This window comes from Phalaenopsis equestris, unplaced genomic scaffold (genome assembly GCF_001263595.1).
Source record: "Phalaenopsis equestris unplaced genomic scaffold, ASM126359v1 Scaffold000002, whole genome shotgun sequence".
NCBI classification, from domain to species: Eukaryota; Viridiplantae; Streptophyta; class Magnoliopsida; order Asparagales; family Orchidaceae; genus Phalaenopsis; species Phalaenopsis equestris.
In genome coordinates, this window is record NW_018164444.1 from 31,968,625 (window position 1) to 31,991,031 (window position 22,407).

The 22,407-nt window shown below is 35.7% G+C and overlaps 1 protein-coding gene across 2 annotated transcripts in view; it reads right to left on the reverse strand.

Annotated features, from left to right (window-relative positions):
* Positions 1-22,407, reverse strand: part of LOC110028505 (protein RMD5 homolog A-like) — a 28,618-nt gene continuing 6,211 nt past the window's right edge. For both annotated transcript variants that reach the window (XM_020730392.1, XM_020730384.1), the window contains exon 2: positions 1-1,446. In XM_020730392.1, the coding sequence (XP_020586051.1) occupies positions 252-1,412 (1,161 nt within the window). In that variant the 5' untranslated portion in view covers positions 1,413-1,446 and the 3' untranslated portion in view covers positions 1-251. The remainder of the gene's footprint in view (positions 1,447-22,407) is intronic.

Consider the following 22,407-nt stretch of genomic DNA (forward strand, 5'->3'; position numbering starts at 1 on the left):
TGCCGATGATGATGATGCTGATAAAACATGACAATAAAAGAGTAAGTTTCGGCTACAAATTACAAATAGGGTTGAAAACAAAATAAAATCATGGCATAGTAATACAATGTAAACATACATCTGTTTTAAGTATCAAAACAACAGAAAAAAACAGCAGCATAAATAATCAATGGAATGGATGAATGGCCTGACATCGGAAACTGACACAGAATTTCTAGCCATAACACTCCATTGACATGGAATTCTAGATTCTAAAAGTGTAGCTGCTTGCACTGGGTGACCGTGGCCTCTGACGGGCAATAGGGACACTTGAAAACCCTCGAGTTGCTCTTTGACAGCTTCACAATGGATTGCTTTGACAGCACATGCCCACAAGGCATCAACATCGGTGGGTTCTCATCACTGCCCTGCTCACGAAGCACGGGGCAGACGAAGATGGAATGAAACTGAAGCTCCCTTCCCAAGTCTACAGGAACTGGTAGTTGCTTCATGGCTTGCCACTCTTGCCCTTTGGCTGCCATGACACTCGCCATTTTCAGCAAAGTTGGCAATCCTTGGACTCCTGCAGATATTACAACACTCAGTGGGCTTGCATGTGACTGACCCATCAAGCTGCAGAATTGCTGGGAGACCTCCTCGATCATGTTCTCCCAATGTGATGGTGACAAGAACTCTGCATAAGGTGATTGCTCTAACCGTCCGGCCCAAAGAAGACAAGCCATCAACTTCTGAATTTCAACCTTGTGCACCGAAGCAAATGGAGCCAGGTATGTCCTCGCATGTTTAATAGCCTCATTCTTGTCTCCCTTCTGTAATATCTCTACAAACTGAAGCTGCTGAAGCTTGAGTTCAAGACTTGAACCATTACTCAGTAAGCGCAAGCTTTGTGCAGTGGCCCATTTTAAAGCAGGCCCGAGGTCCCTACCCTTCATTGCTTCCAGTATGTTATACATCTCCAGAAATGGTGATTTCAGAGCAGCGGCATCCGGTTCATTTGCCTCTCTCACAAAGCAGTCACCAAGATCAAAAAGGCCCTGCCTGTAAAAATGGCTAGCGATAATATGGTTTATCGTGTGCACATCAAAACTCATATTTCCATAGGCCTTTGAAATGTCGGGAGTAAAATTTTTCTCCAAGGTCTTCACATATTTGCCAAACAAAACAGTTAGTTCCTTCTGGGACCCTTCAAGATGATTCAGAGGGGTCATCTCATTCAGCTTATTCCTCAGCTCTTTCAAAACGGATTGATAGTTAATATTGTCCAGATCATTTTTTGCAGCCTGCATTTTTATTATTGCGCTTTCTATTTCATTACCAACTTGATCAATCAATTCAAGGTTTCCAGAGGATGAGAGCTTTTGCTTCTTGGCAACTCTGTCAAATGTATCTCTAAGACTGCTAAGCTCCATCATGCTAAATATAGAATTGCCAGAAAAAACTCGAGACCTCCATGAAAATATGACAAAAGTATATTAAAATGAATTTTCATGGCAAGAGTTGATGAATTACAAATACAAGATTCAGAAAAAGAAGTCCCAAATAACTTTTCAAGCAATAAGGGTTATGGTCTTGCAGCATATGGGCTCACAGACAAACTACATCTATTAATAAATGAGAATGCTATGTCACCAAGCCTATAATCCTATAAAAATCTTCAAGGGTTAGCAAAGAGAAATAGAAAAAGAAAGAGAAAGGGAGTGAGTCAATAGAGAGCGAACTCTTGGTCCCTCCATGTGATTTTGTTGCATTTAATAATTTTTCTTTTTTTTTGGTCAAATAAGCATATCAACTGATAGATCTCAATCAATATTCCTATTCACCATGCAAATTGATATATTGTCAATGATAAACTGAACCATTTTATCAAAATCAACCCCCATAATAAATTTTTTTAATATGAAATGCAATATAAATCTATCTTATATGCTCCTTCATAATTGATGGTCTTCTTAAACATAAACTTCGATTTTATAACTCCCATAAAGTTAACGAGAGGTCTTTTTTTAAATCAGGCCAATCACACAAACAATGATAACAACCTTTCTCTTTTTTATGTGCCTTGAATTGACTCAAGGCTTAAGCATTCCTTCAACAGTGCATATTCCTTCTAAGGTGTCCTCGAAATTTTATATTTCAGAGAATATATCATGTAAGAGTTCTTGGTTGCATAAGAAAAAACACAAATAATATGAACTTCTTGCTAAAGGAAATAAAAAAGAAGCTTAATAAAACACGTAAACTAATTCTTTATGCGACTGATTTATAGCTTACAAATTAAATTAGCTTTCAACAAGTATTTATGGTTCTAATATCTTCCTCTTTAATTGACATAAACCCCACCATAAATGAATTTTCACTTGACTGTAGGATGGAATGTTGATTCACATGACTGAAGCACATATGCATAAAAGAAGGGGAACCTTCTTAATAAGCTTATTACTTTGCTAAACCTTTGCATCTCAGAGTTGCAATCCTTCCAGTTATATAAAAGTTACTCTTGAGCATAACCAAATGTCTTCCCGAACTTGCTTAAGCGAGTTCTTACCTTAAAATATGTTCCTTATACTTGACAAAATTAATATTGCATTGTATATTTTCTCCTTCCCTTATTACAACTATTTTTTTCTAATTTGATAACATATTTCCACAAAAGCTTATTATCACATTCTATGAAACTATTATCCAGTGCGCTTTTTACTATTTCAAAAATGATTCTCCTGTCAAATCAAAATAATAAAGCCTAGAATAACATAATAAAACCTTAAAGATAAAATAATTTCTATTTTAATAGATAAAAAATAAATAAAAAATCAAGAAGAAAAAGGAAATTGGAGGTGGGTAAACATTATGCTTATTGCTTAGATCCATTAGCATTTAGTTATAACACAATTATACGAGAGATGGGAAGATCTAGATGCTAGTGTAGCAATTAGAAACCAAGAGCGGGGTTATGATGGTTGGGACCAACACTGACAAGAAAGGGACACTATAGTGCAGCTATTAGTTGAACAAAGAGAAAATGAGCCAAAGCCAAAATAATGAAGAGAAAGGGGTGAAGAAATGGCACAAGATGAAAGCCAAAGCCAAGACGTCGAAGAAAAATGATGCAAAGGCTATGAAACTACTGTGAAGAAATGGAGCAGAATGGGATCAACAGTCGCATGGGTGAGATGTTATAGCATGAAAATCCACTCCTATTTTGGGCTAGAGATATCTTTAACCCAATTTTGAATAAATCAAAGAATGTCAGAAACGTGTTTGTGCCTAAGACATGGGAAACATTTTAAAGTGTTTGAGCAAGGAGGAAATGAAAAAAAAAAAAAAAGATTAAGATGGATGCATGAAAAAACTAGGAAGATTGAATTAAGGAATAATTATATTAGCAATATATCAAAGTGACATCTACTGATGATAAGTTAATGATTAAAAATATAGTTGGGCGGTTTGGATAGATACATTGAATGTAGTAAATGCACCTTTTAATGGGTAGAAATAATTAATTGAAAGAATTAAGAAGATTAAGACGGATATAACTTTACTAAAATAATCTGTAAATAAATGCTGGCATCTCAAGTAACAATTAGGAATGGATGAAAAATAAGGATTTATAAAGCTAACAAAAAAAAAGGATAAGGCTAACGATGATGAAATAAATGAGTGAACATCAACAATATTTTTTGCTTCCGTTATTTACGATAGCATGTGCTTCGTATAAATGCATATTTTCTTCTTATCATGGGATGATCAACAGCTAATTAAACTTTGCAAGCATCCAAAAGACTAACTACGTTTACTCAACATACAGACGTAAGTGCTCATGATAAGATATTAATACCATAAAATTTAATAAAAACAATACAAATGCAAGAAAAATACTTTGCATGCATCCGATAGACTTCATCAGTACCATCAAAAAATTTCTCAATGAAATGACACTCACACCAGACCATGACAAAAATTCAAGACAATGAGGTCACATTTGAATTTATACAATGCAAATGCCACAATAATTTACCAGCACATCCGCCTGAAATGTTTAATCACCAAAATCTATACATCACAGCACACAACCAATATTTTATCTCTACAAGAACCACAGCTATCAAATGCAATCTTTGATAAAAACTTCAACATATTTAAGGAAAATTGTTATTTCTCTGGCAAATTGAGTATTATAATCAGTTGTTTAACCGGTATCCACAGTAATTTATTCTACAAATAGATACTTCCTATCAGCACCATCCCTTAATTAATTATCCCACCATACTGGAAAGGTTTAAGAAAGTTGTATGGCGTTACTCCATACTTAGGTATACTATTTATGCATCGGGCATCATTTGTAAGTCCTATTGCATTGTGTAAAGATGATGGCAACCCATCAAGAACACATGGTTCCATATAAGGATTTACTTGATTAAAACTTCAAAATATTTAAGGAAAATTGCTATTTCTCTGGCAAATTGAGTATTATAATCAGTTGTTTAACCGGTATCCACAGTAATTTATTCTACAAATAGATGCTTCCTATCAGCACCATCCCCTAATTAATTATCCCACCGTACTGGAAGGGTTTAAGAAAGTTGTATGGCGTTACTCCATACTTTGGTATATTATTTATGCATCGGGCATCATTTGTAAGTCCCATTGATGATGGCAACCCATCAAGAACACATGGTTCCATATAAGGATTTACTTGATGAGGAATAGTTAAAAAGGGTAAGGTTTCATGGCAATTTAATACAAAATCAGAGAGCAAACTATATCAAGTTTATGTGTTGAAAGTGATTGTTATGTATCCCATTAGCAACTATGTATTCCCTCATCTATTGACGATCTCCAATAGGTATGGGGTGATATTATTTCAAGGGCATATTACGGTTTGCTTTATTAGACTAAAGTACTACACGAATTGAGTGGCATATAAGCGAGAAGCTTGGTCATGTGTATCTAAGGTAGAGAGTTTGATCCACATAAACCCTGAAGGCATGTTAGGGGCAAATGAATATTGGTGCAGGGCGTGCCGCACCCACCTCCTAGGCAGGGAGAGACACAAGGAGGAACCGGTTCAACATTTCCAACCCCCACGGCTGACCAACCCCTTCGGGTACCTATTTAAGCTAATTAATTACAGTTTCTTTTTCCTTGGGACATTTAAATATATTGTGAACTTCTGTTTGAACACTTTTTGCTTTGTTTTTATGCTTTAGAGACTATTCTCTTTAATTTTCTCTTACAGGAGAGAAGTATCCTTGATCTTTCTCAGGTGGTGTGTGTAATCTAATTGGATTTAAGCGGTGATCTCTTACAAACGTCTAAATACTTATCAACACCTCCGCATCCACTGCCCGCTTGCTTTCTGCACCCAGCCTGATATCTAGTGGTCTGTTGAACCCATTTTGAGTAGTCAATGTCATTTTTCACTCCGTTTCTCTCCATAAAAATATCTGACCCAACCATTGATCCATCCACACCATTTAGAAACCCTAGATCGGTGGCATTTGGTATCAAAGTCACCCACAAACTAAATATTTCGATATTTATTTTCCCCAATCCAAAACTTAAAATCCATATAACTTAATTCATCTACCCAGTGAAATTCCCTAACCCTAACTCTATCGTCCATCCCCAAATCTAACCATAAAGTGCTCTCTCTATTTAGTTGAAGCCTTAATTGGGAGAAGAGACATCATGTTGTCAAGGAGAAACATGCAAAAGTGTCCAAGAGCTTACAATGAAAGATATGCAAATAAAAATTTTCCAACGTAATCAAAGACTTACTGCATTTAAAAATATAAAACCCAAAGATGTCACTTATAGCCATAATAATGACTCCGATCAAAATGGAAAAGTTAACATCTTCCACTAGAAAGTTTCCAGCAATAAAGAACCACCGCTCCAATGATTTAGTATCAAATGTCAGAGAAGAGATGACTTTGGCATGAAGATCGACTTGCCAAATTTTGACAGATGCCTATATCCAATCCAATTCTTTGAGTGGCTCTAAACAGTGAAATAATCTTTTTTGTACATAGACATTCCAAAGATAAGAGAGTCAAATTAGCAACCATCAAACTTAAAAAGAACAGTTCCCTTTGATGAGTAAATCGAAATTGTCTCAACAGTGGGAAGTGAAAAGTAAGATCATCATATGACCTAAGATGAAAAAAGATATGCAATACAAATACATTCCTCCGCATTACTAGAAAAATATATTCCTAAAACTTCACAACTTACATTAGAGAAATTCTTCTATAGAGAAGTACACTGTCGAATCTGATCAATTCATATTGAAATGTTAGTTGATTAAACTAAAGGAGCATATGGTGGAGAGATAACTTAGAAGGTTGAAGCCATCTACTGACAATGTGGTGCATTTGCAGGCTTATTGGGTCCTACTTGAAGTTTAGAGTACATGCCTTGGCATTGAAGGTGAAAAAGTAATATTGTCACCAAAGAACCACCAAACCTCACAGATAAAGCTCGAACTTAGATCAGGCGGTGAAAGAACATCCACTGGAGCACCCAAGCTGGTCCTTGGGAGGAGAAATCAGCCAACGGTGGAGAAAATGTTAGAACCATTGATATATCTTTAGATATACTTAATTTTTTCTTTATTTTACACATGTTTTTTTAATAAAATTGTATTTTAATGGAAGTTATTTTTATGTTTATGATGCAGATATAACTGGTGGGAGCATTGGAGCGAATTTGGACTAAATCGGAGCGAAATGGAACAAAATGAAGCAAAGGTGTTGATTGTGGTATGGCGCCAAGGTGTTGCAGATGAAGGCCTTGGCGTCAGGTTCTAGGCGCCTAGACGCCCAAGCTTTTCAAGCGGACAGAGAGCATGACGCTTAGGCGCCGCAGACTAGGCGCCAAGGTGTTTCAGTTCAGATAGTTACTTTCTGCAAGACTCCGGAAATTATTTTACGGGTGCTTGACAGTTCAGACGGGGAGTTTTCGGCAATCTTAGGAGCAGGGAAGAAATTCCAAGTCCTGAAATTCTCCAAGAACAATAGTTAGGAGTAGGAACTCTTGTTCTAGAGAGATTTGAAGAGAAAATATGAGAGAATCTGTAAAGAGTTTACGACAGCATCTTGTGTAGTACTGTGGAAAAAATCGTCCGATGGAATTTATTTCTCTTTTCAGATGGCAAAAGCTATATATCATGTGTAATCTTATTTTATTATTATTGCAAACACATATTTGGTTAATTTGCTTGGATTGAATGAAATTTTCTTTAGTGTTTATCATGTGTAGTGAGTATGCTTCTTATACTTTTCTCTTGTGATAGATAAGTTAGATTTGTAGGGTTGTGAATGCTTTGAATTGATCTTTATTTTCTGTGATGAGTATATCTCTAAACTTAATTTACATGTTGTACTGACCATATAACTTGTTAAAATTCGTTGTGATCATTAGGACTCGAAAGAGCGGTGGCGAACCAACATAGAATATTCACAGACATAATGAGTATAAAAGATGAGTCAGAAGGCAATGCAACTTAGGGAGAAGCGTATCGATATAATTTGAATTAGGAATTTCACGGGTGACAGACGGAAATAATTACCTAGATTTGAATCATACTCATTTATGTACTTGAGAAAGGGTAAATGAGTCTTATGCTCTTGTTGTCAGTGCCACATTACAATTCTTAGTATTAACGCCTACAATCTACCTAGAAAATCACAAGAGAAAAGTACCTTATCAATCTTGAATTTCACCTTTTTAATTGATCTAAGAAAGTTTAACTTAAGAATAAAAATATACTTTTCAGTAGTTAGAAAAATCATATTTAGCGATCTTCCAAACTAGGACCTGAAAAGAGTGGGCTAGAATTCACCCTTAGGTTGATATTACTACCAAGCCACTGCCCCCTTCCTTGTGGGATTGACATTCCAGACTCAAGTAGAATCCTATATTACGAAGGTGAAACCTGCACTTGCGTAGGAACCCTAACACTTAGGTGGAGATTGTGAATTAAATCAAATTATCATTAAAGTGTTGATAATTGTTAGGGTCGTCAAACACCAACGCCCCAAAGTTCTTCCTACCCAAGTGTTATGACTTTTAGCATATCACATTTGATTGCCAGAACAAAAGAGTAATCTCTTTAACTGAGCAAGAGTAGTGAAAGAAATGGAAAATGACACTGAAGACACCGGAGAAAATAAGAATATGAATGAGTAGTAGCTCCCATCTGATGAGGGAGAGTTCTTAATGGTTCAACGGATACTTCAAACTGAACCCAAATGAGAATAACAGTGGCTCCGACACAACATCTCCCATCCATACTGCACTATGAAGAGAAAGGTAAGCAATTTCATCATTAATGAGGACAATCATAAGAATGTGGTGTTTACTAAAAAAAAGTTGGATAAATTGAGGACCCGTTTGGGGCAGCTTATTTGGTGCGGCGGCGTTTTGAAAACACCGCCGTGGTGTTTGGTTAGGACGTTCGGCCCCGCGTTACAAAACAACGAAAAGCGCGTATATTATTTCCTTCTACAGATCGCACGCGGGGCTCCCTGTGCGTTCGGTGTTCGCGACTGATGTTTAGGGCTTGAATTCCTCTCGTGCCCCTGCGAGATCTCTCTCGCGCTCTCCCTCGCCATCTCCTTTCCAAATCTTCTCCTTCGTAAACATCGATTCTTCTTGTGAGATCTATGTGCCGCTATGCTTTCTGGTTGGTTTTATGGCTCGATATTCTCTGGTTGGTCTTATGATTCTCTGGTTGGTTTTATGTGGCTCGATTAGATTGTCTTTACTTTTTTTGCAAGATTCAGTTTTCTTGAGGGTTTTCTTGATGATGTCTTTTCCGAATTATTTGGGAATGCATTGATAAAAATTGATCTGAGGGTTTTCTTAAAGTTTTCTGTGATTTTTTTTTTTGGTAATATCGCAAGAATGACAGATGAGCAAATCCCTTGAATGCATTGGATCTGTGTTCCACTGCACCTGTTATATTGTTCTTCTCGTCCCTGTTCCTGTATGAAAAATTTGGTTCGAAATGTGGGAACTCAGCGGGTTCGAAATGTTGAAATGTGCTTATATGTGTTAGGATGTCATTTGGAGAATTTTCTTATTTTTATTCCTGTGTTAAAGCTTCATGTTTGGATATGTTGGAGTTGAAAAATTACTCAAGAGTGTTTGGAATGCTTAGGGTCTATTTCTGATTGCAACGAATGGAAAATTTTAAATTCTTCTTATGTGCAGAGAAGAAACGTTCCTGTTCCTAATTGCAATTGATCACTATTAGCAGAATATTATGAGTTAGCAGAATATTATGAGTTCATTGTGGAATTTATTTGCAATGCATTTAAAAACATTCCACTCTTTAGTTAGATGATATATCATGGAGCATTTGTTTGAATGTTGCTCAGTTATGGGGTTTAGGGGCATTTATTTGAATGTGCAAATACTAATCCACTCTTTAGTTAGATGATATATCATTGTTGATGGGTTTTAGGGGCTTCTTTTGATGCCGAGGGTAGAGAGGAGATACAATGCTTATATGTTGTATTGGTCTTTAGAGATTCAGTTATTATATATTTCGACATTTTTTATGAGAGGAGATACAATGCTCATATGAGAAGTTTTATGTCTTTAGAGATATTTCGGCATTTCCTAATATTTTAGATAAAGAGATACAATGCTTATATTTTAGATCTTTTTCGGCAGCTGCTTCCGGTGGAATTGGGATCCACAACATATATGAGAAGGTTTATATCAAATTTGATGTGTATTGTTTTATTTTCACACAATTTGTATCAAATATAAGATGTGTATCGACAACCATTATTATGTATATGAAAAATGTCTATTGCTTTATTGTTAGACATGTACTTTAGTCGTAGTGTTCTCCATTGAGGAACATAGTTATGTAACCTTACACAATTTCATAATAAAATATGTTTGATGTCTTACTGTGAATGTAAGTCTTTGACCGAACCACATAATTTCTTTGTGTTATTATTTTTTATTTTTCTGTTGTGAGCAAATTTCAACACTGTTGTTCGTTCATTTGGAGATTTACATGTTACTTAATTTAGATCTAATGTGGATGTATGCTCATTTTGCGGATGTAGATTTACTTTTTTAAAGATGTCTATGTGTTTCTTCTCTTGTTGATGCATTTGAATAATTTGCCTATGAATGTTTAGTTACAAAATGAATTTCTTTACACAATATGCAATTCTTCATATAGTTCCACAATGTCTAAGACAGTGAAGGTGGTCCCTCACCCTCAGCGATGTGGGATAAGGAAGTTACAAATGTTTTCTACAACCTCTGCATCATCGAGATTGAGATCAAGAATAGGCCAACCACCTATTTCAATAAGAAAGGTTGGCAGAATATATCTAAAAGGTTTAAAAAATTGACTGGAAAGGATTATGACAAGCTAAAATTTAAAAATAAATTGAATCAATTAAATGAGTGAAAATTTTGGAAGAAGCTGAAACGTGAATCCACGGGGTTGGGTTGGGATCTAATCAAACGGACAATTGATGCTCCAGATGAATGGTGGGCCGAGAAATTAGAGGTAAAATTGTCTTTTTTTTTTGTTAATTACAAATATTTTCATTTTAAACAATTATTCCACTAAACCCCCCTCCTCATTGTAATATTATAGGCAATGCCGACAGTAAAAAAAATACAAGCAGAGCGGAATTATCCTGGATCTTGAAGATAAACTTGACATAATGTTCAAGGGGGTTGTGGCAACGAGAAAACATGTATTTAGCCCTTGTGAGACGGTTTGCAGGAATACCTGATGATATTCCACCAGAGCCGATGATAGTTAAAGAAGAAATACACAGCGTTAACCAGAGGGAGATGGGAGAATCTAGCTCACAGATGAAGAGACCCAGGCTAGAAAGAAGAAATAAAGAAAATGATACTTGATTCATGAATGCATATTAGTAGAGTTTTACATTTTTTTTTCTTACTAGTTGAGGGTTCTCATTATTTATTTCTCGCTCGCTATATTGATTAATTATTGATGAAATAACCGAGATTTTTCTTCTTTTAGAATGGATCCACAACATGAACGTCGTAAGAGAATGGTATGAGTTGCAGCTATTACCGTATTACTGTTGGAGTATTACCGATCAAGCAGTGTTCGTACACCCCGAATAACCTCCAGCTTTATTGGGATAATGGGTTGGCGAAATGCTTTCTGGACATCCTATTAGATTCAGTAACATATTTCAAATGACAATACCGATCTTTATGGATCTCTTGCACGAGTTATCCCTTAATCACGGACTCCAAGGTTCTTCGAGAACGACGAAAAGGGATGTATTGGCTATAACACTATATATTCTGTCACACAATGAATCAATTAGGGCTGCTATGGAGAGGTTTCAGCATTCATCGAAGACAATAAGTCGTTATTTTTTCAAAGGCATACAGACACTTGTTAGCTTAGCTGCTAAAATCATCAGGCCAGAGGATCCATCATTTGCTAGTACTCCAAGAAAAATCGCAGTTGATCCCCGTTACATGTCTTACTTTAAGGTAACTATTCTTTTATTTACTTTCATAACAACATATAAATATTTTCTAACCTTGTAAAACAGAACTGCATAGGTGCAATTGACGGTACTCACGTTGAAGCCCGAATACCCAGTCAGGACAATGTGGCTTACATTGGTCGAAATGGTTGACTACTCAAAATATCATGGCGGTATGTGACTTCAACATGTGTTTCACATATGTTATGGCGGGCTGGGAAGAGAGTGCACATGATAGTCGAATTTTCGCCTATGTTACGAGGAATAGATCGCAGAGTTTTCCTCATCCGCCTTCAGGTATGTTTTGATTTATATAATTCCAAGTTATAGGTATTTATTGCAAATAATAATATCTTTCATAACAGGAAAATACTATTTAGTTGATATTGGATACCCTATACAGAGGGGCTATCTGAAGTCATATCCAGACACTAGGTATCATATTCCTAATTTTGAGCAAACAAGTGACACTATTCGTGGTAGGAAAAAAATGTTTAACAAACATCACTCCTCTATGTGTGGGGTAATTGAAAGAACGTTTAGGGTTTGGAAGAAGAAATGAGTCATCTTACGTGATATGTCGTCATATACATTTCAAAAACAGGTGCATATTGTGGTGGCAACAATGGCCCTTCATAACTTCATACGGCGACACCCTTCACATTCAGATACGGACTTTAGTATGACTGATAACGAAGAGCTGACTGTCTATGAAGAACCATTAGAAATCATGATCGGGCTTTCAATTCCGGAGGATGAGAATGAACTAATGAATTTGAAGTTCATGACGCGGAAGGTGTGGTTGAGATGACTACTCTGAGGGAGTATAGCATATGTTATATATGACAGCTAATCCAGCAAGTCTTTCTTTTCTTCGTATATATGTAGATCAATTTTTATGTGTTTTTTTTTATAAGTTCTGACATTAGTTTTTTTTTTCGCAGTTATACAAACATGACTTCCAGGATATCAGTTACAGACAGAGGTATTTTGTGTTATTGTGGACTACAGTCTCCGTTGCTCACATCGCGTCAGTCTCATAGCTTTGGGAGACAGTTCTACAGTTGTGCTAAGGGTGTTTCAGCTCGTTGCGGCTTCTTCTGGTGGGCTGACAGTCCCACATATTACACTGTCAGCAATCATAAGAATCCAATGTTTTCCAAGGTTGATAGAGCAGCTGAGGGCAGGCGTAGTCAGAGGTTGAAATTAAATATTTTAATATTTTTCATTATAATTGTATTTGTCTTTATCTTTTTTTTTATTTCTTCTGGTACTCACGAGAGTGTGAGAACTGTATGTCATCTTTTGGAATTGATTTGTGATGATTGTAGATTGATAGTATGCTTCTGCACTATATGCTTCCGTACTTTATGCTTCTGTACTACCATTAAGCTATTCTGAATAAATTGTCCCAAACTGTTTTACCAGACAGGGGCAGAAATGTCATTTATACAACCATAACCACCAATAAGCTATTCTGAATAAGCTGCCTCAAACAGCAAGTCAAATTATTCTGATAATTTGCAGATTATAAAAATAATCTGCTTATCAGCAGATTATAAATAATCAACAGCTGCCCCAAACAAACCCTGAGTCTTCTCACATAAAAGCGCGCTCAACCTTGTTTCATTTCTTGATTGAAGAAAAAGAATGAGATCACATTTGAAAGGGGATGTCCATTGGAATTCTCTCTCAGAGACAAGTTCCAAGATCAAATGTGATATGACACGGTATCTATTGATGCTTATCATATCACATTAGGTCGTCCTTGGCAAACAACTGGTGTACACATCATGATGGTTGTTAGCACACATATTCCTTCACCAAAGATGATAGACACATCATACTCTTACATAGGAAAGAGTCTGAGATAATGAACGTTCATACAAAGTCCGAGACAATGAACGTTCGTACAAAGTCTGAGATAATAGTGTCATGAGCTACCTTTATGCAGGCCTTGAGAGAAGCACCATTAGGACTAGCATTTGTATTCCTAGAAAGTAGTGAATCTGATGAGTTGATACAAATATAATGAAGCCCCTGCTGCGAGAGTTTCAAGATGCCTTGACCGACAGTCTAGCTCCAGGATTGCCAACACCGGGGGAGGTCCAAATACCATAAACTTTATCCAAAAAAATATTATTCCATAACTAACTACCTATAGAATGCCACTACCAAGGGAGATTTCAAAGTGAGGGACTCGCCTAAACATGCAAGAGGCATGCACCTCATATTATAAAGAATTTGAATAAAATCATCATTAAAAAAATAAAAGAAATTAAAACCCCATTTATTTTTTCCCCATTACACCTCACCCTTCATGTAACCTTGCTCGCTCCTAATCACACTGAGGGTTTATTTGGGGCAGCTGCGAATTATTTATAATTTGCTGATAAACATATTATCCTTACAATATGATAATCTGCAGATTATCAGAATAAGTTGAGTTGTTTGAGAGAGTTTATTCAAAAAAACTCATTTGCAATTATTACTGAATAAATGATCATTCTGTCATTGTTTAGTGATGTTGTTTGCAACAGAGTGATATGGGAAAAATAATTGATAAAACAGAAGCCGCAAACTGCTACAGATCAATTCAAAAAAATATCATACACTGCTCACTCTCTCGTGAGTATAAAAAAATAAAATAAAGATAAATATATTAAAAATATTAAAATGTTTAATTTAAGACTCTGATGCCGTCTGTTTTCAGCTGTACTGTTCTCCTGAAAAATCATTGTACCCCGAGCACTATTAACAGTGGAATATGTTGAAATGTTGGTCAAACGAAAGAAAACTACATCGTGCTAAAACGCCCTTTCAACAGTCGTAGAATTGTCTCCCACTGTTGTGAGACTTTCGTGACGTGAGTAAATGAGTCAGTAGTCTGCAGTAACACAACACAACTCGGGAGGTTCTAAAATCCTAAAGTTCGTGTTGCTACAGAGATAAAAAAAGAAATCATTTGTCAGATCAGAAAATTAAATTAAGTTTTATATAGCCACAAGAAAACCGAATTAAACGAAAACCGTATCGAACGAAACAAGCATAAAAAAAATGTGAGTGTGTGGTCCCAGACAACTACATCAATTCACACATTTGTCACTACAAGGAGATGGTGAACCAAAAAAAAATGAGTTTTTGGTTATCTTTAACCCATAGGGAAGATCGTCTTGGGATAAATATGTCTATCACCAAAAAAAAACCATCCAGTAGATCCTCATATACTGCTGCACTGAGAAGAAGAGAGGACCTAGGTTGCATTCTTTAAGATTTCACATGCAATACCAACAAGATACGATACTCCTGCGTCAGATGTGTATATCACCAAAAAAGGTCATTCACATATATCCTCATAATCTGATGCACCCAAAAGAAGTGAGGATATTGATTGTCTTCATTAGGAATACAGATGCAGCACTAGAATACAACAACAAATCATCTCAAATAACTCATAAGGTCATAATTTTCATCATTTATCACAGACCTCACACACTCACAAGAAAAAAATAAAAAAACAACAAAACAAAATAAAGAATTAATGGAAGTATTGATGAAATAAACGAAATTCTAAAGAAAATCATAAAATCCAAATTCACAATACAACGAAATACATACGAAAAAATCTAGTCTAATAAATAAAGAATAATTGTTGAATCAGCATCCATAAGAAAAAATTAAAAAAAAAACAAAACAAAATAAAATAAAGAATTAATGAAAGTATTAATGAAACAAACCAAAGTATAAAGAAAATCATAAAATCCAAATTCACAATACAACAATCAACATCCACAGATAACAACTACGATATACTCCCTCAAAGCAACCATCTCGGCCACACCTTCACCATCATGAGTTTCAAATTCATTCGATTCTATCTTATTCTCAAGTAATTAATGCCCAACCAGAAATTCTGAAGATTTTGGAGAGACATGCAGTTGATCGTCATCAGCCAAACTGAAGTTCATATCTGAATGAAAGGGATGTCGTCGGATGAAGTCGTGAAGTGTCATAGTGGCCACCACAATATGTACCTGTTTGGAAAATGGGTACGACGACATATCCCGTAGGATGACAAATTTTTTCTTCTAAACCCCAAATGTTCTTTCAATTACTCTGCGTAAGGAGTGACGTTTGTTAAACATTTCTTTTCTACCATGGATTGTATCACTTGTTCTCTCAAAATCAGGAATATAGTATCTGGTGTTCAGATAGGGCTTCAGGTAGCCCCTTAACATCGGATATTCGGCATCAACCAAATAATAATTTACTGTTAGAAAAGATATCATTAATGACAAATAATACATATAAGTAATATGTTTACATGGCTAAACAAACCTGAGGCGGGTGGGAGAAACACTGCGTTCTATTCCTAATTGCATAGAAAAAAGACAACTATCATGTGCACTCTCTATCCCGTCATTACAAATGTGAAGCGCGTGTTGAATTCACATACTGTTATGATATTTTAGATAGTTGAACCACTCCGACCAATGTACGCGACCTTTTCGAGGCTAAGTAGTCGGGCATCCTAGTGCGTACCGTCGATTGCATTAATGCAATTCTATTTTTCATTGTTAGAAACTCATTACATTCTAAAGTTAACTTAACACACTAAGAAAACTTACCTTAAAATATGACATGTAACGAGTATCATTAGCAATTTGTTCAGGAGTAGTAGCGAACGATGGATCCTTTGGCTTAATGATTTGCGACGCTAAGCTCACAAGTACTTGTTCACCATTGGAGAAATATCGGTTAATTGTTTCTGAGAAATGATGAAATCATTTCATAGCTCCTCTAACTGATTCGTTCTGTGAGAGAATATATAATGTTATTGTCAACACCTCCATAGTTGTCGTTCTAAAAGAACCTTGGAGGTTGACCCGACCCACAATTACTTGTATTTTTAATCTCCGAAATATTATCAAAATCTTGACCCAATTTATATTCAGTGGCCAATGTGAATAAATGTAATAATATAAAAAACAAATAATAATACTTCAAATCAGAGGTACTACGCAAGTATATGATCGTTTCAAGTAATATAAGATTTTCCTTAAAAACCTCAATATCGATCCCACGAGGATAGTTGAACTATTTAAATTGGCTTATTAAACTCAAATGCAAATTCCATCTAAATTGCATATTTAAATGAAAATGAAATTATAGCAATAGTTAAGACTAAATTAAAGCAGATAAAAACAACTATAACTAACATCGTAATAAAAGTAATTCTAACGAGCTTGAATAATATGTAAAGATCTTTCCCCTTTGTTATGAGATAATAATCTATGTAGGATTTGAACGAGTAAAAATATGATGATAGAGTTTTTCATCAGCTTGTACAGTAGTGATAAATAGATTCTGGCCTCTCACCTCCAGTTATCCACTGTGTTGTCTCTATAAGACCTACTAGGGACCCTTACGATCCAAACTCTAAACCGAATTAGAAAAAAAATCTAGTGTCACCCTAGAAACATCAATTATACGCCCATCAAAAACTTATCTCTCTATCTATTTACACTCTCTAAGGTGATCGCAACAGCTCTGCCAGAATGAAATGTGACACTCACTAGTTAGGTGAAATCATAGCCCTTCCGGATCTTTGTTTTTTAACAAATTTGAACCTCAGAAGTGACTAATTTGTAAAATCAACGAAGAATCACTGAAAATGTCATCACAACTTTTTAAAAGTGAATAGAAACTTTAAATCATTCTCATCCCACAAGATTAATTCCCAAGAGCAAGGAGAAAAGAATGAACAACTCAGAATTCATGGAGAATAAAACAAAAACACCAAATTTGTATTGAAATTCAAGTCTTAGAAACAAAAACTTAAACACAAATACAAAGTACCTTATGTCTTCTCCACAACACAAATTCTGGAATCTCCTTGAAGAAATCTCTAAAATCTTACTATTACAACACAAAAGACACTAAAACATGCACTTAAACACTAAAGTGGGACTTCAAATGTTACCAAAAAGCCCTCTATTTCATCCAATTTTCGTCCATATTAATAGATTTCTTAAAATAACCAAGGGTTGCTTCAAACACCCCTTCAAAATTCAACCAAATTCAATGGATCTTCTAGAAGGGTAGTTATTGGCGCTATAGCACACGTTGCCCGCGTCTATGACGCTATAGCGTTAGGGGACGACGCTATGGAGCCATACCATTTTACACAACTTTTGTTCATTTTTCTTTCCTTTTTTCCAAATATTCATTTCATGTACCTAAAACCAAAAACATGTAAAATATTTTTCTTTAAAGTGCAATATCACTAAAAATATGCATATAATGAACATGAAATATGCACTAAAAATAAATAATTTTAAGGTGAATCAGAGATCGTGGTTAAGACAACTCGTGAAGGAGATCCAAAAAAATAGGTGCACTCATTCGAAAATGTTGTTGAACCTTATCGGATGTCCAGAAAACATCTTACCCACCTATTTATCCCCAACAAAGGAGGACATCATACGCGGTATTTGACCAGTGCTGGAGCGGTAGTATTCCAACAACAATATCGCAATGGTTACAGCCCATGTCATTCCTATATGGCAATCTTGTTGTGGATTAATCCTAAAGGAGAAAGGTATTAGGATGAAATAAATTGTGGAGAAATAGTAGCAGCAAAATGAAATATTAAAAATATCAAGGAATACAAAGCATCAAAAAGGAATTACATATATTGTTCTGGAGAATAAATAATATCATCGAAAAGTAAATACCAAAAATAAAAACTAGTGACATATACAAAGACTCATTCTTCCACTAAAACAAGTAAATATTCAATGCACAGTTCAAGTCGCAGCGCCAAGAATATTTACGTACGGGTAGGATTCTCAAGTTTTTTTACACATTTTGCATGAAAGCGTGTATCGGCAACTATTTCTGGAAGAGCATTCAAAGCCCCAATACAGCTATGTGGTGCTGTCAGAAGGAGCAGAAGGTGGTGGAGCTGCAAAAACATCAATCAGTTTATCGAATGAGCTTTCCATGAAAATGTTCTTATATTTGCTCCTCCTACAAAGCCTGGGTCTCTTTGAAAAGGTGTTTGACTCCTCCATCTTCTTCTTCGTCAGCTGCAACTTGTTCATGTGGCAAGTCATCTGGTACGCCAGCAAACCCAAACTCACTTGGGTTGAATGCATGTTTTCCCATCGCGACTACCCCTTTAAAAATTATGTCCAGTTTATCTTCGAACTTTGGCTCAATTCCCCACAGTTTAAATTTTTTTTGCTGTCGGCATTGCTTGTAGCATTTTAGGGGAGGTAGTTTAGAGAGCTTATTAGTTAAAATAAAAATTATGAGAATAAACCAAATAAGAGTATAATTATTACCTCTAATTTCTCAACCCGTCATTCATCTAGAGCATCGATTGCTCGCTTAATGGGATCCCAACCCAACCCAACCCGGTGGATCCACGTTTCAGCTCCTTCCAAATTTTCCACTTCTTCAATTGATCTCATTTGTTTTTTTTAATTTTAATCTGTCGTAATTTATTCCTGTCAATTCTTTATACCTCTTAAAATATGTGGTTGGTCTATTTACGATCTCAATTTCTTTAATACAAATATTGCAAAAAATGTACATTACCTTTTTATCCCACATTACAGATGGATCCCCTTCAGTTGTTTTAGTCGTGTGTGTACTAATTGAAGAACACGACAGTTAAAAAAATAACTTAAAGCACGTAACAAACTCTACATTTTGGACTAATATATTATGAGAATGAAAAAAATTGTTATACAAACCAATAATCAGAAAAGAGAGGATAAAGGACAACAATGAGGGGCTCCATTAAATAAGCAAAAAAAAAGTACTGCTAAAAAAAACTGAAGTCGCTGTAAGGGAGATGACCTCCAACGGTAAAACATCTTTCAAACCATAGTGATGAAGATCCTAAGCATATGGAGATATCATCGTATTAATTCCACACTTCAAGAATCGTAAGGAAAAACTTTAACTAGCATGTGAAAGAAAGCATCTTTTTGCAAGCCAAGCATCAAACGAAATAGCATAAAGATATGCACAATATAGGCTTGGTGTTTGATCAATAATACCTAGGGCTTCAGCTTCATATCAAAAAAATTAAAACTGTTAAAGAATGGAATTTGTCGTTACAAGCAGTAATCCAATGGCAATCCAAGCTGCTCCATAAATTTATCCTCAATATTAGCATAAGATAATTGTTAAAGAATGGAAAGCAGTAATCCAATGGCAATCGAAGCTTCCACGTGAATAGTAATCTACCACACATATTCCCATTACAAGATTTTTAACCAAGATTAGCATGACATCAAGATAACTCTTCATAAACTTGTAAATACCTTCATGGCTTAATAGGAAAAAACCTCATTTTTTGTTCATTACTCCCGAACGCAATACAAAAAACAAATATTCATTATGTTTAGATTAGATGAATGACAAATTTGCACTTATTAGATAGAAGGTTAAAATTTCATGCTACATCAAAGAACTCATAAAATGAAAGTATGATAACTTTTTACTCGTGAATCCATACATCAGCCTATGGTCCAATGTTGCAAAAGTCTTAATACTGCATAAGCATTGTAAACCTGTAGAAAATATTCATTCCAATTCCACATAAAGCAACTATTCATTCCAATTTCATAGCTCATGGGAATTTTAAACTGTATAAGCAATAAAAATAAAAGGGAGTTCAGCTCCAAAAAAGAGCTCGAAAAAAACACAAGGCTTGCAATGAACCAAACATCAATTTTCCATAAAAAGAACTCATTACAATGTTTCAAATATTAGAAGTCAACACTTCAATTCCTCTGTATTCACACCTAATTGGATATATGTATGTGATGCCTAAAAAAAACCATTTTCCGAATGAGATGTTGTGACATTGTGCAAACATCAATTTTCTATACAACTGTATCCACTGTAGCATAGTATGTGCATTGCTACATTTCATAACCATGAATACATAGCATTCCTTCATTTGGTGACCAAGTATTTTAACAATAGCTGATTTGAATTAAATTTTCTTGCTTGTAAACCTGAAAACAGCCTTAGTATTTTGCAAGAACAATAGTATAATGAGAAGGGACATTTCCAAGTTTTTAAGGAAGTAGAGTTCCATAATATAATGAGAAGGGACATTTCCATACATGCCATACATGCCACCCAATTCCAAAGTATTTTACATGAATAAAACCAAAAGTTTGCTTCTTATTATGGTGAATCGTAGAACATATCAACATGTTCATGCTATTTACCAAAACCGAAAAGTGCCCACAACATAATTCATCAAACCATTCCAAGCAAGCACATCACAAAAACCAAAAACCAACACTATTGAATTCACCAAACTTCCCAACCATGCCATCCTACCCATGTATATTATGCACGCCGTAGCATGACTAGTAGCCAACAGCCTTTCCACTAAGCCTGCTCACCAAATCATTTATGTAAATCAAACATTTTTTTTCAAATCATACAAATGGTATGAAAGAAAGTGTGTATGATTGAAATCTTGCATGTAATATTGCTGAATTATCAATAGGCTTGCTCACTCTCTAATCATAGTTAAGAACTTGAGGCATGCTGAACTTAAAAATTTTGGTATAACCATTTGCCGAAATGGCTTATCCATAACTATTGCCAACCCCAACGATGCAAAAAAGTTAACAAATTATAATAGAGAAGCTATAAGATAATTCACCAAGGGACGGCACATGGATCAATCCCATGCTTCAGAAAATTAACAAATAAAGAAAGCACAAGGTTCCTTTCCATGACATTCCAAACATGTGCCTTCAACATCTAGGTGCTAAATAGAGCTTACCATGAACTCGAAAATTTCGGCATTAGAGGCAACACAGGTGCATCAAAGAGTACATGGATCAAAATCTTTTCTATGCTAACAAATCAGCCCACAACAACAATGCATCACCAAAGCCGATAGAGACAACACAGGTGCAAAAAATTTGAAGACATTACTATTATCAGAGAGTCGAAGCACCAACATAAGGTGCGAGTGACGGAAAACGAGGGAGAACTTACAGGGAGATCAAGGAGAGTTGGGGACGAGTCCGAACCAGAGCACGGACGAGGATATCGGGAGATGAGAAGGGCAGAGGAGATCGGTGACAACAAGGAACCAGATCATAGAGAGATCGAGAGGAGAAGGGCGAAGATTGGGACGGGATCAGAGACGAGAGATCGGGAGATGAGAAGGGCTGGAGGGTAATAAGCTCGAACGAAACGCGGAAAGTAGGGTCTGAAGCGCGACCACGAATAATGAAGGATGGGCGTCGAGCGATTTCCAACCGCGATTCATACGCGCGAAACAAACACTTGGTCGGTGTTTTCAAAACGCCGACCGCACTAACAAGTTGCCCCAAACGGCCCTAACCCTTCTACTCCCGGCACTCACATCGTAGTCTACTAAAATAACCTTGCCACCATTTCATCCCTGCCAAGTCTTCTCGCTCACTAAGGGACACATCTCCTACTATTCCTCTACCACATATCTCATTGTTAGTGACTGTAAAAACAAATTTTCATTCCTAAGCATGTTTTTTTTCTTTGTTTATTTAATGTTTCTTCAAGGGTGTAATCATTTGTTTGTTCAAATATTTTTTTGGCTAAATTACTTTAGTGTTTTCTAAAATTGTAAGAGGTAAGGATAAAAGCACAACAAGCAAAGAGAAAACCAGATATTGAGGCATGGTGTGAAAGTTGAAATTTGAAAGAATTGAAAAACATGCTTATCTAAAGTGCAACTATTATGAAAAGGTTGTTAAAGAAGGTGTTACATGAATGAAGAACACATTTCTAGCTCTCAGAAAAATATTTTAAGTGCCCAAGGAGGTGAAAGAGAATATCAATGCATATATAAGCAAGGAAA